At 41.1% G+C, this 16,207-nt stretch overlaps 2 protein-coding genes across 2 annotated transcripts; one reads left to right on the top strand and one right to left on the bottom strand.

Annotated features, from left to right (window-relative positions):
* Positions 1-1,071: 1,071 nt before the first annotated feature.
* Positions 1,072-2,590, bottom strand: LOC149113616 (L-selectin-like). Its single transcript, XM_089287364.1, has 3 exons — positions 2,549-2,590; positions 2,186-2,256; positions 1,072-1,716 (listed from the first exon to the last, which is right to left on the bottom strand). The coding sequence occupies exons 1-3, from the start codon at positions 2,588-2,590 to the stop codon at positions 1,203-1,205; spliced, it is 627 nt and encodes a 208-aa protein (XP_089143490.1). The 3' UTR covers positions 1,072-1,202.
* Positions 2,591-4,396: 1,806 nt separating this feature from the next.
* LOC149113615 (E-selectin-like) lies at positions 4,397-8,389 on the top strand. Its single transcript, XM_089286164.1, has 3 exons — positions 4,397-4,578; positions 5,492-5,562; positions 7,889-8,389. Exons 2-3 carry the CDS (start codon positions 5,499-5,501, stop codon positions 8,329-8,331), a joined length of 507 nt encoding a protein of 168 aa, XP_089142290.1. The 5' UTR covers positions 4,397-4,578; positions 5,492-5,498; the 3' UTR covers positions 8,332-8,389.
* Positions 8,390-16,207: the final 7,818 nt, after the last annotated feature.

Raw genomic sequence — 16,207 nt, 5'->3', positions numbered from 1 at the left:
GTGCGCCAATTTTTCAAAATCAGGGTAGTTTCTATCAGGGTAGTTTTCTTTCTCTGAAACGAAGTCGGTGACCCCCAATTTTTTTGCATTTCTGACACAAGTAACTCAACATCTGACGGCAGTAAAACTTCAAAGAAAAAACAATCGACTGGAACATTTTCGCGCGAACGTCCTTTAGGTGGCACGATCGGATTTTTGAGTAACGATACTGTTCAACTTTGGGCGACCAGAGCACCACCATTATCAATCCAACAGAATATCGAACGTTATTGGTGAACTGAAGAAAGATGAAAGATTCAAATGAGGTGTGTTTTACCAACTTTGAGTTACCATAGCAACGTTATGACGTCATACCCCATTAACAATTGTAGGGGCAGGTTTGGATAAAAAGCAAAATTAGAACCCACACCAGATGATCTTCAAGCCAATGTTTCTGAAAATCAAATGGAGCGATTTCTCTGAGATTTTCACTCGAGGTAATTAGACGTTATAAGATTCATTTCAAGACCAGAAAATCATTCAGTAAAGTCTTGTAGACATAGTTTACGATGACATTTTTTTGCCTGTTGTCCAGTTTTTTGAGGTCTTGTAAAATAGTGACAGGGATTCTAGAGGATTCTCTTGTTTGTAAAATTGAAGGTGACACAAAGGGGGACCAGAAACTTTTTTAAAGGGTTTTTTAAAGGCTGCTTTTTAGGACTTTCCTCGAACTTAATTCTTTTATTACCGCGCACGCCATAATTTGGAATCTTAATTTTCAATAAAAATTCATTACGGATAGTTATTCAACAGTAAATCCGTTGATTTATTTCACATTCAAGGAAGATGACAAAGATATTGATTCTTTACAAATCTTCACGTATGTATCCAAGTGGTTCTGTGTCACCTGTAGCCTTATATTTAAAAGTGCACTCGACTTTATTAAAGCGCCCTTATTTTCTTAGATAGTAAGAATTAATTTCAGCTCAATCTTCGTCGGGGTCGCCAGAAGGCTGAGCGCTCTGCCAGTGGCTGTCATCTGTGGCCACAGCGACATCAGGCTTGAAGGGTCTAACGTTTGGTTTTGAGGGCTTCTTTTTTTTTCAACTCATACCGTCATTTGGAATCTTAATTTACAATAATAATTCATTACCAATAGTTACCCAACAGTAAATCCGTTGATTTATTTCACATTCAAAGAAGATACCAGTGGTATTGATTCTTTACAAATCTTCACATATGTATCCACGTGGTTCTCTTAGCATTTGAGCCTTATATTTACGATCACATCTGACATTATTAAAGCGCCCGTATCTACTTAGATAGTAAGAATTGATTTCAGCACAATCTTCGGAAGCGGTGTTAGAGGGCTCGCCTGTCTGCCAGCGGCTGTCAGATGTGGCCACAGTGACACGAGGCCCTCCAGCCTCGATCCATTTCCACGTTCCATTTTCTCTACGGAGTCCAATGTAATAGTGAGTGTAACTTCCGGTCTCCTTCGCTTTTTCTGTGAGGAAGCCCTTCACTGTGTTCCACTCCTTGGTTGTTTCCATGGTAACCAAATGAGCTCCCCTGTTTCGACACGGGTCACGGGCCCCTTTCCATGAACTGTCGACGTCATGGAAAGTGTAGCAGCCTTTCCTTGTGCTGCTGCTACTTGAACCTTCCGCGGCTGAAATATTTAACCATTTACATTTATCAACTTCAAATGATAATCGTGTTCCAGTAATAGCCTTCCTTTTTAATAATATTTGTTTCAAATAGATTTTGTTGGACCAAAATCTTACATGGATGGTCAGTTCACGATTTGCAAATTATCAATATACTCAGGGGCTGGAACTCTCTTCTAAACCGGCGCAACAAGGACAGAGATCGTGAAAAATACAAGTATCGATTTAATTTTACACTCCAAATTTCAACTGATTTAATAGGGTCATAACTCTTCCATTAGCAAGGATTTCAATTGAGTGTTGTAAAACCAAAACCAAACCAACTACTTACTAATCAGACTACTCAGCCAATCTCAAACCGTAGTAAGACCAAACTGATTGCCTGATTGTTTCCGGCACTTAATTAAAAACCGCTCTATACGAATACATCGACAAATAAGAGGTTCTAAAAATGCCTATGCTGTGGGTATACCATATCTAAAGCTATGGGTTACCATCTCAAATCATTGTTCTAAGAGCAACTAGGAAATCCCAACCTTTTGATAGATGCAAGATAACGAAGGGCACCATAATGAACTTGAAGAGAATCATCGACTTCATCTTCAACCTGATTATGATAAAGTTAGAAATAAGACATTACCAGACATAATCGAGGTGGCTGCGAGTCCCAATTAAAGTGTTTTTGCCAGTTGTCCAAATCCCGGAGTTCACCAGGCATGCATAGTTACTCCGGTAAACAGTGTTAATATCAACGACTGTTAAGGAGCCTAACTACACTAAGGATGGATCCATGTTAAATGAATTTGTATTAACAAGACCTTAACGTCGTTGATCGAGAGCTTAAGCAATCTACGACAACAAGTACAAAGAGAACTTCGCAAAACAAGCTGTTTCATAACCAGCACTAGGTTTTCCTCTATTGGAGAGAAACCTTGGTACATTTCCTATAGGTATTCTTGTAATTGAGATTTTGACTTACTTGACGAGAAGATTCAACGCTTTGTCACCTGATTTATGATTAGAAAAAGACTATAACGTACTAACAAAATCATGTCTTTTTATGTCTTGAGTTCATAAAATTGTTTTCTGATGACATACTGTTTACGGGTTTGCAGAGTATGCTTACCAGGTTTCTGTCTTTTTGTGCTGTCTGGGCAAGGCTAGGGTTGAATAAATTCTGTTCACAGATTGGAATATTATGCTTTCCAACAGGACTACAAATAGTCTATTACCGTGGAAAGGGGGTCAGGTACTCTCAGAAGCCAAAGATTAGGGTTTTAAGCTGTTTCTGTCTGAAATGGCGTGTAGATTTTAACCGGCATTTTTGTGGTAGATAGTGAGTGCATGGTTGGTGCACTCGGTCGGCATCAAGGTATAATTCTCAGAAATTTTTTTTTCATTTCTATGATCAATCACCTCTTGAGAAGCTTTAGTTAACATGGGTAATATGAAGGCCTTCTCTAATGTTTGTGTATCTAGCTAGTAAAATGTTTCAAGAAGAGTGCCGTAAAAATTTCCGGGAGTGAGCAAAATTCTGCCGGCAGAATTTTTCCAGTATTAGGCAAGACGAGCTACTGAAGCACGTAATTTGTTAAGTGGACAAACCGTTTATATAAGCATTTTAAACTCTTTAAAAATGCATTCACTTAGTAATAAATGACAAATTTCAATTTTCTTAACGTTAAAATAGTCACTCTTAAATCGTGTTTGATTTCCCGTTCCATATGTGGGCTAGAAATGAAAATATATTAACACATTTGAAGAAAAATATATTATATGATCACTTGCCCAGTGGAAACTCGCTTTACGGCCACCCCACTGTATTCTGGTCCGAACAAAAACTCAGTCGGTCATCATCTTATTTAAAGAACCCCTTTGAATACGGCCACCCCGCGTCACTCCGTTAATATTGCGGCCAGATTTTTGTGGCCCATTGTTCACTGGATTAACGGGATTTCACTGTCTGTTTCTATTCTCTGGATTTTAACCACTCCTTTCTTAGACTTCCTAGGCTGCGTCCACGGTACGCCGGAGAAATTTGAAAACGCAGCTTTATTTCTAAGGTTAGGCCCACAGTCCACACTAATCCGTCACGAAAACAGAGCTTTTTGAAAACGCTCTTCAAACCGTAGGAATTTGAAAACGCCGGCTTTGCGTTTTCGTGTGAATGGAAAACATTTTAAAAACGGAGCTTTAAGAAATCGATGACGTGACGATAATTATGTGACTTTGTTGCCCGAGTTTTCCTCAAACACAAATCCAGAATGACCTGTGATTGTTGCGTTTTCAACTGATTCTTCTGGGCAAAGTCGTACCCTTTCGCTTTGTGAGTACCTCACCCCCTTTTCCCAGGAATAGACCAATTTTAGTTCCGCAGGCAAGCAGAATATTCTAATTTGTGAGCAGAATTTATTCAACCCTAGTCTTACCTCAGACAGCGTGAAAAGACAGAAACCAGCAGGTTAAGCACACTGTGCAAAACCAGTTAACAAATATATGTACTTAAGACATGAAAAACCATGTTTTCTTATATCGTTTAGCGTAAGGTTAGCAGACTTGTTTACGACATTAAACCATTCCTTTTCACGTAGTTTTCATAAAGGACTATCAGCCTCTCCCCCTGTTCACTACAACCTGGGATTACACCATTTTACAAGCACTACCAGCCGGCAGAATGTGCCAATTTGTCAGCAGAATTCTGATTCAGGCCTAATAATGTCCTAATCACAGAAACCCGACAAAGCGTGCAAAACCAGTCAACAAAAGCCCCACCTGCAGTAAACAAGTCAAGAGCCTAAGACATAAGAAGCCCTTATCTCGAAGCCCTTACCATTGTCCGTCTAAGGTTGGAGACCGTTGGAATATTTCTTCAGAAGACTTTGTCCTTTGATCAAACTTTGACTCAATTTTGAACATCAATTCTTCCAGAGTAAGTTATAATCTTATACGTTATAGTGTTTTGATTTCGAATTCAACCGCGGAATGAGGAAGGCGACGCCCAGGGCAGAGCTTCCAAAACAAACGTGAATTTGTATTTTACTTAAGGATCGGCTTGTAATTACCTATGTATTGTTTCTGTTGGTTAACTTGTCGATAAGCAATATTCGAAATGGAGGGTAGCTGCCAATTGACGGAAAAGCAGGCAATGAGCAAGTGTGGGCAAAACGCAAATAAAGGGGGGTAACCATGACAACCTCCCACGGGTCACATCCCCCCGGCACCTGTCACACTGAATTCCCAGTGGAGAATAAGTATACTTACCTAGACTCAAGGGCCCACCATGAACCAAGAGGCCGGTGGGATGGAGCAAACCAAAGGCAAAGCGACAAAGCAAGGCAGAGCAAAACCACGAGGGCGAAACTGCATAGCAATGGCACAACTACGCATGCCCGCAGCGATCATCCGCTGGCCAACAGCAGATCTCCCAGTCAACTCTGATTATTGATAATCTCATTTTGAGAATTTGCTCCATTGGAAATGCAAAGGCATCATTCAGTTCAAAATATAAATAATAATCAATATTAGCCCTCGTAACACGAGTTCACCGAAATCTGCAGAATTTTCGTAATTTTGCTTCGTATTTCAAATTGAACGGCTGAGAAATATACCAGGATTGATGTTGCTCGTGTAAAACCACTGTACTGCTCATAAAAACTACTGTTTAGGGACTTATCTCGCAGTTGCCCTCAAAGTTCAAGTTTAAAGACTGCCGAATTGACTGTTAATGACTTGAGAGTTTCTGCTGAACATGATGGAGATTGAAAATTTCTAGTTAAAAGAAAATTTTATTGTTGATTTAGATGCAACCATTTTAATGTTTCTAGTTTGTATTTTTTCTTCAGGCTGAAAATGAAGTCAGTGGTTGTATTCAAGTTCATCATGATCCTCTTTCTTATTTCGCATCAATCAAAAGGTTTGGAATTTCTCATTGCTCTTTATTACTTTGTGAGAACATAAGATAACACAACACAACACAATACAAAATAACAGAACATAACATTTCTTACATCCTCACAGGTTACATTTCAATAATAATAATAATAATAATAATCAAAACTATAACAAAATTCTCGAACGTGATTGGCTATCAGCAGCCCGATTTGAGCATTAATTGGACAGTGTACACGTCATGCTTGTAATTGGACAGTACGCGTCATTTTGCGCGCGCTGTTGCGGTGCACTTTGTTGAGTAAACTGTTGTGTTTTTCGGCATTCATAACGACGTTTAATCGTTCAGTGATCAATCGATGGTTTGTTCGTTTCTCGAATTTTGTCAGAGTTTTGATTAATTGGTAACAAGACATCGTGTCGTCCAATTCAGTCTGTAATCATACTCGTGATTAACAAATCGGACTTCCGCTTCGCGGTCGTCCGATTTTGTTAATCACTCGTATGATTACAGACCGAATTGGACTCCACTCAGTCCTATTACCATTAATAATAATAATAATAATAATAATAATAATAATAATAATAATAATAATAACAACGCATATTTATACAGGTAGCCCTTCAGTGCAACAGCACTGTTATCAAAGGGGTCCTGTCTAAATAACATAATGTAAGGATAAAAGCTAAAATAAGTTAAGAATGACTTCGTAAATTATTAACTACACTATACATAAACTGATCTAAAGACTCCCTAAAGAGTACCCTACTGCTAATTTGCTTGATTTTTAAAAGGTAAAGAATTAAAAGCTGAAGCGCCTAAAAAGTAAAAACGTTTTCGAGCAAAGTCAAGTTTCACTTTCGGCAGAGCAATGGTGGTCCCGCTGTTCCTCGTATTAAAATCGTGGGTTAAAAAATTAAAATAATTTTTAAAAGGACTACAAACATTGCCTTTTAGGCAATCAAAAATTGCAGCTTTTTTATGTTTTCAGTATACCTTTTCGGTTGATAAATATTAACGTTAGAGTATGGGGGTCAAGTAAATCATTCGGTTTTCTAGTTGGCCACATATTTACAAAATTAGTTAACTTTCGGTACAGGTGGGGAACCAGAAAGGAGTTAAGGACAAGAGCTACTTATGAGGGACTAAGTGGCCTACAAATGAAGAAATAACGATTAGCGCTTTGAATTCAGTGATTCTATTCAAGTTCATATATCTTATTAGATGTTTTGGTGTGTAGTATCGCGGTATATTTTTACGAGTTGTGCCGTATTTTGACGAGCCCGTAGGGCGAGTCAAAATACAAACAACGAATAAAAATATAAAGCGATACTACAAATCAAAACATCTAATAAGAGAATTATTATCCAATTGCTGCAGTCAATAAATTTATCAATGAAAGAGGGAGAGTGTGACATTTTCGCGTGCGCGCGCACACCTGTACTGCAAACAGGTTTTCTACTGTACAAATAACTGTACAATATCGCTGTATATTTGTACTGTTATTTGGACGGTATTCGCTGCAGTTGGATAATAAATTCACTTATGTCCAGGATTGAATGCAAATATTGTTCAATTAGCACTTGATATTTAGCAGGGTTATTTGACATTTTCATATTACTTCATATTTGACAGAATTGTGTTTGTTTTGGTGACTTTTTACCAATGGGGATACCTTGTGCTGCTTATCATAAGGAGTTTGAATCTCATTAGCGTTCAATCCTGGACATATTAGAGTTCATTATAATGTTCTTTCTTATTTTGTCTCTACTGATTAAATGGTTGAGAGTTTCTCATTTCACTTTACTGATTTGTGAAATGAGCAACGCTTTGAACTTCAGATCGAGCTGTCTCGGGTTTGAGCCTGGTCGGTGTAAGCCCGTGACTAGCTCTGAACATCGCTCGCATGTTACATAAATCATGGCCGGAGAATTCCAGAGGGTCAAGAGCAAGTTAGCGTCACGTCATAAACAGAGAGACCTCCTTCGTAGGGCCTTCGTGCGCGATTGTTTGGTTTAATTTCGCACTGTGCAAGCGTCCACGGTATTTGCGGTTTGCGGTTTACGAGATCAAGCCCTTTCCAAAGGCGCTTTCTCGTTCTTCGCGTTTTTGTATAGCATAGACGATCCACGCTCAGTGGAATGCTAATAAACTTTTATTATTTATTATTACCAGTATTATTCTATTGTTATTTGTACAGTGCCAGGTTTCTCAGCTTCTAATTTTTTGGCATGTACGCATTGCGGACCTATACGATCGAGCTCGCGCGCAGAACCCAGTCTGCGTGCGCTAAATACCTGATTTTTTGTTGTTTCTAATATGTCTACGTGGTTAAATATTTCACTTGCAGAAGGTTCAAGTAGCAGCATGACAAGGAAAGGCTGCTATACTTTCCATGACGTCGACGTTACATGGGACGAGGCCCAGGACTCGTGCCGTGGCATGATGGCTCACCTGGTAACCATGGAAACTACCAAGGAGTGGAACACAGTGAAAGGCTTCCTCACAGAAAAAGCCAAGGAGACCGGAAGTTACACTCACTATTACATTGGACTACGTAAAGAAAGTGGAAAGTGGAAATGGATCGAGGCTGGAGGGCCTGGTGTGACTGTGGCCACATCTGACAGCCGCTGGCAGTATGCCGAGCCCTCTAACACCGCTTCTGAAGATTGTGCTGAAATCAATTCTTACTATCTAAGTAGATACGGGCGCTTTAATAATGTCAGATGTGATCGTAAATATAAGGCTCAAATGCTAAGAGAACCACGTGGATACATATGTGAAGATTTGTAAAAAATCAATATCACTGGTATCTTCTTTGAATGTGAAATAAATCAACTTATTTACTGTTGAGTAACTATCGGTAATGAATTATTACTGCAAATTAAGATTCCAAATGGTGGCGTGCGTTGTTAAAAAAAGAAGCCCTCAAAAGTAACCGTTGAAACCTACAAGCCCTGAAAATGAGTTTCCATTTTCCATTAAGTGTCCCTTTCAATTTTACGAAAAAAGAATCCCTGAGAAGCCCCGTCACTGTTTTACACGGGACTCCTTCCTCCAAGTACTCACCTCAAAAAACTGAACAACAATCCAACTTTCGTTGTAAATACAAGTGATGCAAGGGACCGCAAACGAAAATGCTGTTGGTATACGTAGATGATAAGAAGTAACACCATTAAATATTTTAGAGTTTTTTTTCGGGGAATTACTCATACATTGATCAATTTCAATGTCATCTCAAAATCTTCATACGAACTCTTATATTTCGGCCATAGTTCTCCATACAAAATCCTATTGTTTATTACGCTTGGGTGACCCGTAGTAATGGTTTACCACCTGGCTGAAGGGTTATTGGCCGTTTAGTCCCCAAATCGATTAGCCCCTAGTCGGTTAGCCCCCAACCAGAAGTCGATTAAGGTGGCTCAAAACAATTTCCAGCCGTTAGATTTTGATGGGTCATTATAACCACTCTCTATCACAAGTTTTGAAAATTCAACGGAGCTCTGAACCTCATGTACAGATTTTTGTTAAACTTTGCCAAAAGTTGCGTCTTATCATGCTTGTTGAAATTTTATAATATAAAAAAATTTTCACCGTTCCGTTTTTGAATTATAAGCCCCTAAAGCTGTAATTAAGGGTATTTTTGGTTACTATGGTAACCTATTGTGTCACAAAAATGATAACGTGTTCACCAATGTCTGGGTAGTTTTTTGATACCATGTCTGTAGCATCAAGTGATAAAGAGTGGTTATAATGAGCCATCAAAATCTAACTGCCTGGAAATTGTTTTGAGCCACCTTAACCCCCATTCACGCTTAAAGAACGACAGAGAGACAGTGTTTTCGACTTCCGGATGGGGCCAAACGGTTAGGTGCCATTCGCCTGCTGCCAATTCAACACTGCAGCAATCACGTACGACACCGGAAAATAACATTTGCGCACATGCGCAACTAAACAACACAAATGTAAGATGGTTCACGCACCAAGACTTCCTAAGAAGCACGCATAATCATGGCTGTCGCATGTCAATAACTTTTTAAGAACAGAATGCTATCACTATTTTGCAAATTTTATAATACTGAATGCTTTTCGAATGCATATTTCATCTCTTGATATTAGAACCCTGTCTTTTAAACATTTCATGGAAATATAATCCCCAAATCAAAAAGAGAAACGAATTGGTAGTGTACTTCTTTCTAGCGGGTGAATTGGCAGTGAATTGGAAGACAACCTCAGCCCGGTACATCATGTTGCGAAAAGCGTGATCAGAAAAAAGAATTTGAAAAAGATGCTAAAATTCTCCAACTTTCATGAAAGTGTTCGAAAACAAATTCGGCCAGGTATTAAAAAAATCGTTCGACTTCGTTTAGTCAGTTTTGTGTTTGTCTGGTTGCGTGGAAGCTACGAAATTTATGACTCGATCTGCGTATTGACGGTCTCAGTTATTCAATGCGATTTTGTTTTTTGGAAGTACAACCCAGTATTCTGAGAAGGAATGAGGGAGAAAAGAGAGATTAGGGTGACAGAGCTTTCAGGGAGTTACAATCTCTTTGCATAGCTTACAGTGCTCAAAATGGCCGCGCGGCCAAACTGAGCGCAAGACGAGTTAACCCTTGCTTGCCTTTGGTTGACAGTTTTGTGCACACTGGTATGACTATCGCAGCTTATGATCGGAGGTAAGCATAACGAGTTTGATTTTGTAACAGGTCAGATTTTTGTGGCCCATTGGTGACTGGATTAATGGTATTTCACTGTATGTTTCTATTCTCTGGATTTTAACTACTACTTTCCTAGGCCGCGTCCACGCTACGCCGAAGAAATTTGAAAACGCAGCTTTATTTCTACGGTTAGGTCTACCATCCACACTAATCCGTCAAGAAAACGCAGCTTTTTGAAAACGCTCTTTAAACCATAGGAACTTGAAAATGCCGGCTCTGCGTTTTCGTGTGGACGAAAGACATATTGAAAACGAAGCTTTTCGAAATCGATGACGTCGCGATAATCATGTGACTTCGCTGCTCGAGTTTTCCTCAAACACAAATCCAAAATGACCTGTTATTGTTGCGTTTTCAACTGATTCCTCTAGGCAGAGTTGTACCCTTTCGCTTTGGGAGTACCTCAAGCCCTTTCCCCAGGAATAGGAGGTGAGGTACTTTATGTAAAGTCACTCACTTGTAAACATCCTTTAACTGAAGATGGATACTGAGTATCCGAAACATGTCTTGCAAATTTAAACGGTGTGTCGTCTTTTTTAAATGTTTGATTTAAATCTTACTGCTACGAAAATTTGGCGCTTTTAGTCCTGTAGGCAAGCAGAATATTCAAATTTGTGAGCAGAATTTAGTCAAGCCCAGTCTTACCAAAGACAGCGTGAAAAGACAGAAAGCAGCCGGTTAAGCACACTGTGCGAAACCAGTAAACAAATATATGAATTTAAGACATGAAAAGCCATGTTCTCTCGTACCGTTTAGCCCAAGGTTAGAATATTTGTTAACTACATTAAACCATTCATATTTATAGACTGAAAGAGTAGCCGAGACCGACTTACGCGCATCGTGATTTTGAGCAACTTTTAATCAATTTCCTGGAATTTGGGGGATATTTTCCAGTTACGAGGACTCTAAACTAACTCCTGATGGCCTTAGTTCTTAGTGAAATGGACACAGGTAAAAGGAGCGCACGCTCGGTGTCGAGCTTTTAGGCCAAAATATACCCCCACTTCGATTTAAGACTTAAAGAGTAGACGAGACCGCTTTACGCGCATCGTGAGTTTAGGCCACTTTGGCTCGACTTGCCGGAACTTGGGTGATATTCTCCAGTCCCGCGGACTCTAAAATAACTCCTGATGGCCTTAGTTTTCATTGAAATTGACACAGGTAAAAGGAGCGCACGCTCAGTGTCGAGCTTCAAGGCCGAAATAGAGGCCCACTTCATTTTAACACTGAAAGATTAGCCGAGTCCGCCTTACTCGCATCTTGATTTTAAGACACTTTGGCTTGATTTGCCGGAACTTGGGGGATATTTTCCAGTCCCGGATCTCTAAACTACATCGTGACTGCCTTAGTTTTCAGTGAAATGGACACAGGTAAAAGGAGCGCACGCTCGGTGTCGAGCTTCTAGGCCAAAATATAGTCCCACTTCATTCTAAGACTAAAAGAGTAGACCAAACCGCCCTACGCGTATCGTGATTTTAAGCATCTATGGGTCGATTTGCCGAAACTTGGGGGATATTTTGAGCCCCGGAAACTCTAAACTAACTGCTAATGGCCTTAGTTTTCAGTGAAATGGACACAGGTAAAAGGAGCGCACACTCGGTGTCGAGCTTCTAGGCCGAAATATAGCCGAGATCGCCTTACGCGCATCGTGATTTTAAGCAACTTTGGCTCCATTTGCCGGAACTTGGGGGACATTTACAATCCCGCGGACTCTAAAGTAACTCCTGATGGCCTTAGTTTTCAGTGAAATGGACACAGCTAAAAGGAGCGAACGCTCGGTGTCAGGCTTCTAGGCCGAAATATAGCACCGCTTTATTTTAAGTTAAAAGAGTAGCAAAGACCGCCTAACGTGCATGGTGATTTTGAGCAACTTTGGCTAGATTTGCCGGAACTTGGGGGATATTTTCCAGTTCCGGGGACTCTAAACTAACTCGTTGTGGGCTTAGTTTTCAGTGGAATCGACACAAGTAAAATGAGCGCACGGTCGGGGTCGAGCTTCTAGGCCGAAATATGGACCCGCTTTATTTTAAGTTCAGAGAGCAGCCAAGACCGCCTTACGCGCATCGTGATTTTCAGCAAGTTTGCTTCGATTTCCCGGACCTTGGGGGATATTTTCCAGTTCAGGGGACTTCAAACTAACTCTTGATGGCCTTACTTTTCAGTGAAATGGACACAGGTAAAAAGAGCGCACGCTCAGTGTCGAGCTTCCAGGCCGACATATGGCCCCACTGTATTTTAAGACTGAAAGAATAGACGAAACCGCCTTAAGCGTATCGTGATTTTAACCAACCATGGCTCGATTTAACGAAATTTGGGGGACATTTTTCAGTCCCCGAGACTCTAAAAAGGAACGCACGCTCGGTGTCGAGCTTCTAGTTCGAAATATAGCCCCACTTCATTTTAAGACTGAAAAAGTAGACAAAACCGCCTTACGCGGATCGTGATTTTGAGCCACTATGGCTTGACTTCTCGAAACTTGCGGGATATTTTCCAGTCCCAGGGACTCCAAACTAACACCTAATGGCCTTAGTTTTCAGTGAAATGGACACAGGTAAAAAGAGCGCACGCTCGGTGTCGAGCTTCTTGGCCGAAATACAGCGCCACTTTATTTTAAGACTGAAAGAGTAGGCGAGACCGCCTAACGCGCATCGTGATTTTAACCAACTTTGGCTCGATTTGCCGGAAATTGGGGGATATTTTGCAGTCCGGGGACTCTACACTAACTCCTGATGGCCTTAGTTTTCAGTGAAATCCACACAGGTAAAAGGACTGCACGCTCGGTGTCGAGCTTCTAGACCGAAATATAGCCCCACTTCATTTTCAGACTGAAAGAGTAGACGAAACCGCCTTACGCGCATTGTGATTTTGAGACATATGGCTCGATTTGCCAAAACTTTGGGGATATTTTCCACTCCCGAGAACTCTAAACTAACTCCTGATGGCCTTAGCTCTCTGTGAAATGGACACAGGTAAAAGGAGCGCACGTTCGGTGTCGAGCTTCTAGACCGAAATATACCCCCACTTTATTTTAAGACTAAAAGAGTAGTCGAGATCGCCTTACGCGCATTGTGATTTTAAGCAACTTTGGCTCGATTTGCCGGAACTTGGGGGATATTTTCCAGTCGCGAGGACTCTAAACTAACTCCCGATGGCCTTAGTCTTTAGTGAAATGGACATAGGTAAAAGGAGTGCACGCTCGGTGTCGAGCTTCTAGGCCGAAATATAGCCCGACTTCATCTTTAGACTGAAAGAGTAGCCGAGACCGTGTTACGCGCATCGTGATTTTGAGCAGCTTTAGCTCGATTTGCCGGAAATTGGGCGATACTTTCCAGTCCAGGCCACCCTAAACTAACTCCTGATGGCCTTAGTTTTCAGTCAAATGCATACAGGTAAAAGGAGCGCACGCTCAATGTCGAGCCTCTAGGCCGATATATAGCCGCACTTCATTTTAAGACTGAAAGAGTAGCCGAGACCGCCTTACGCGCATCGTGATTTTGAGCCTCTTTGGCTCAATTTGCCGGAACTTCCAGTCCCGGGGACTCTAAACTAACTCCTTAGTTTAGTTTTTGTGAAATGGACAGAGGTAAAAGGAGCGCACGCTCGGTTTCGAGCTTCTCGACTGAATTATAGCCCCACTTTATTTTAAGACTGAAAGAGTAGCCAAGACCGCCTTACGCGCATCGTGATTTTGAGCAAGTTTGGCTTGATTTGCCGGGACTTGGGAGATATTTTCCAGTCTTGTGGACACTAAACTAACTCCAGATGGCCTTAGTTTTCAGTGAAATGGACACAGATAAAAGGAGCGCACGCTCGGTGTCGAGCTTCTTGGCCGAAATATAGCCCCACTTTATTTTAACACTAAAAGAGTAGACGAAACCGCCGTACGCGTATCGTGATTTTAAGGAGCTATGGCGCGATTTCCCGAAACTTGGGGAATAGTTTCCAGTCCCGGGGACTCTAAACTATCTCCTGGTGGCCTTAGTTTCTAGTGCAATGGTCACAGGAAAAAAGAGCGCACGCTCGGTGTCGAGCTTCTAGGCTGAAATATAGCCCCACTTCATTTTAAGACTCAAAGAGTAGCCGAGACTGCCTTACCCGCATCGTGATTTTGAGCAACTTTGACTCGATTTTTCGCATTTTGGGGGATATTTCCCAGTCCCGGGGACTCTAAACTAACTCCTGATGGCCTTAGTTTTAAGTGAAATGGACACGCGTAAAAGGAGCGCGCGCTCGGTTGCGAGCTTTTAAAGCGAAATACAGCCGCGTTTTTCTTTAAGTTAACAGAGTAGCCAGGACTGCCCTACGCGCATCGTGATTTTGAGCCCCTATTGCTTGATTTGCCGGAGCTTGGGGGATATTTTCCAGTCCCGGAGACTCTAAACTAACTCCTGATGGCCTTAGTTTTCAGTGAAATGGACACAGCAAAACTTTTTGAACGCTCACTTTCGAGCTTCTGGGCCGAAATATAGCACCGCTTCACTTTAAGACTGAAAGAGTAGCCGAGACCTCCTTACGCGCATCGTGATTTTGACCAACTTCGGCTCGATTTCCCGAACTTGGGGGATATTTCCCAGTCCCGAGGACTCTAAAATAACACTTGATGGCCTTGGTTTCCAGTGAAAATGACACAGCAAAAGTTTTTCAACACTCACTTTCAAGCTTCTGGGCCGAAATATAGCCCCACTTCGCTTTAAGACTGAAACAGTAGCTGAGACCGCTTTACGCGCATCGTGATTTTGACCAACTTCGGCTCGATTTCCCGAAACTTGGGGGATATTTTCCAGTCCCGGGGACTCTAAGCTAACTCCTGATGGCCTTGGTTTGTAGTGAAATAGACACAGCAAAACTTTTTGAACGCTCACTTTCGAGCTTCTGGGCCAAAATATAGCACCACTTCACTTTAAGACTGAAAGAGTAGCCGAGACCGCCTTACGCGCATCGTGATTTTGACCAACTTCGGCTCGATTTCCCGAACTTGGGGGATATTTCCCAGTCCCGAGGACTCTAAAATAACACTTGATGGCCTTGGTTTGCAGTAAAAATGACACAGAAAAACTTTTTGAACGCTCACTTTCGAGCTCCTGGGCCGAAATATAGCCTCACTTCACTTTAAGACTGAAAGAGTAGCCGAGACCGTTTTACGCGCATCGTGATTTTGACCAACTTCGGCTCGATTTCTCGGAACGTGGGGGATATTTTCCAGTCCCGGGGACTCTAAGCTAACTCCTGATATCCTTGGTTTGCACTGAAATGGACACAGTAAAACTTTTTGAACGCTCACTTTCGAGCTTCTGGGCCGAAATATAGCCCCACTTTACTTTAAGACTGAAAAAGGAGCCGAGACCGCCTGACGCGCATCGTGATTTTGACAAACTTCGGCTCGATTTCCCGGAACTTGGGGAATATTTTCCAGTAATAATATAATAATAATAATAATAATCGAATATTTCCTCAGGATAACCCTTCAGTACAAAGCCTGTTATCAACGGGGTCCTGCTAAGAATTAAAAACTAATAAACAAGAATTATTAAGATATATAAAATAAGATACATATTAAAAACCGTTAAAAATACAATAGAAATTACAAGTAATAATCGTCTAAGGCTTTGCTAAATAAAACTCTTGAATTAATGTTTCTTAAACTTAAAGGCAATAAATTAAAAATCGAGGCACCTAAAAAATAAAAGCTACGGCGTGCAAAATCCAGTCTGACTTTTGGTAGTTTTGCAGTTTTCCCATTGTTGCGAGTGTTTAAAGCGTTACGATGTAATCGGTGAAAATAGTCTTTAAATGGAAAGCATGCAGTTCCATTAAGGCAGTAAAATACAAAGCAGCACGCTCTTTTTTGTAAAAAGTTAACAACAGTTAAAAATCGAAGATCACAGTTGTGCGAACTGCATTTTGGGGAAATGATTTCGAGGCTTCGAGTCTCAATGGAGCGGATCATGCGTTTG

This window comes from Orbicella faveolata, unplaced genomic scaffold (genome assembly GCF_042242905.1).
Source record: "Orbicella faveolata isolate gen_17 unplaced genomic scaffold, um_ofav_v1 contig_14, whole genome shotgun sequence".
NCBI lineage: Eukaryota > Metazoa > Cnidaria > Anthozoa > Scleractinia > Merulinidae > Orbicella > Orbicella faveolata.
Note: the sequence above shows the minus strand (reverse complement) of the source record. Positions and strands in the feature narration are given on the sequence as shown.

Coding starts and splice junctions, on each gene's coding strand:
- LOC149113616 (XM_089287364.1), bottom strand. CDS start 2,590: ATGTACCAAGGTTTCTCTCCAATAGAGGAAAACCTAGTGCTG. Junction 2,257..2,548: donor TAGAGGAAAACCTAGTGCTG/GTTATGAAACAG, acceptor TATCATAATCAG/GTTGAAGATGAAGTCGATGA. Junction 1,717..2,185: donor TATCTTGCATCTATCAAAAG/GTTGGGATTTCC, acceptor ATTATTAAAAAG/GAAGGCTATTACTGGAACAC.
- LOC149113615 (XM_089286164.1), top strand. CDS start 5,499: ATGAAGTCAGTGGTTGTATTCAAGTTCATCATGATCCTCTTTCTTATT. Junction 5,563..7,888: donor TATTTCGCATCAATCAAAAG/GTTTGGAATTTC, acceptor TTTCACTTGCAG/AAGGTTCAAGTAGCAGCATG.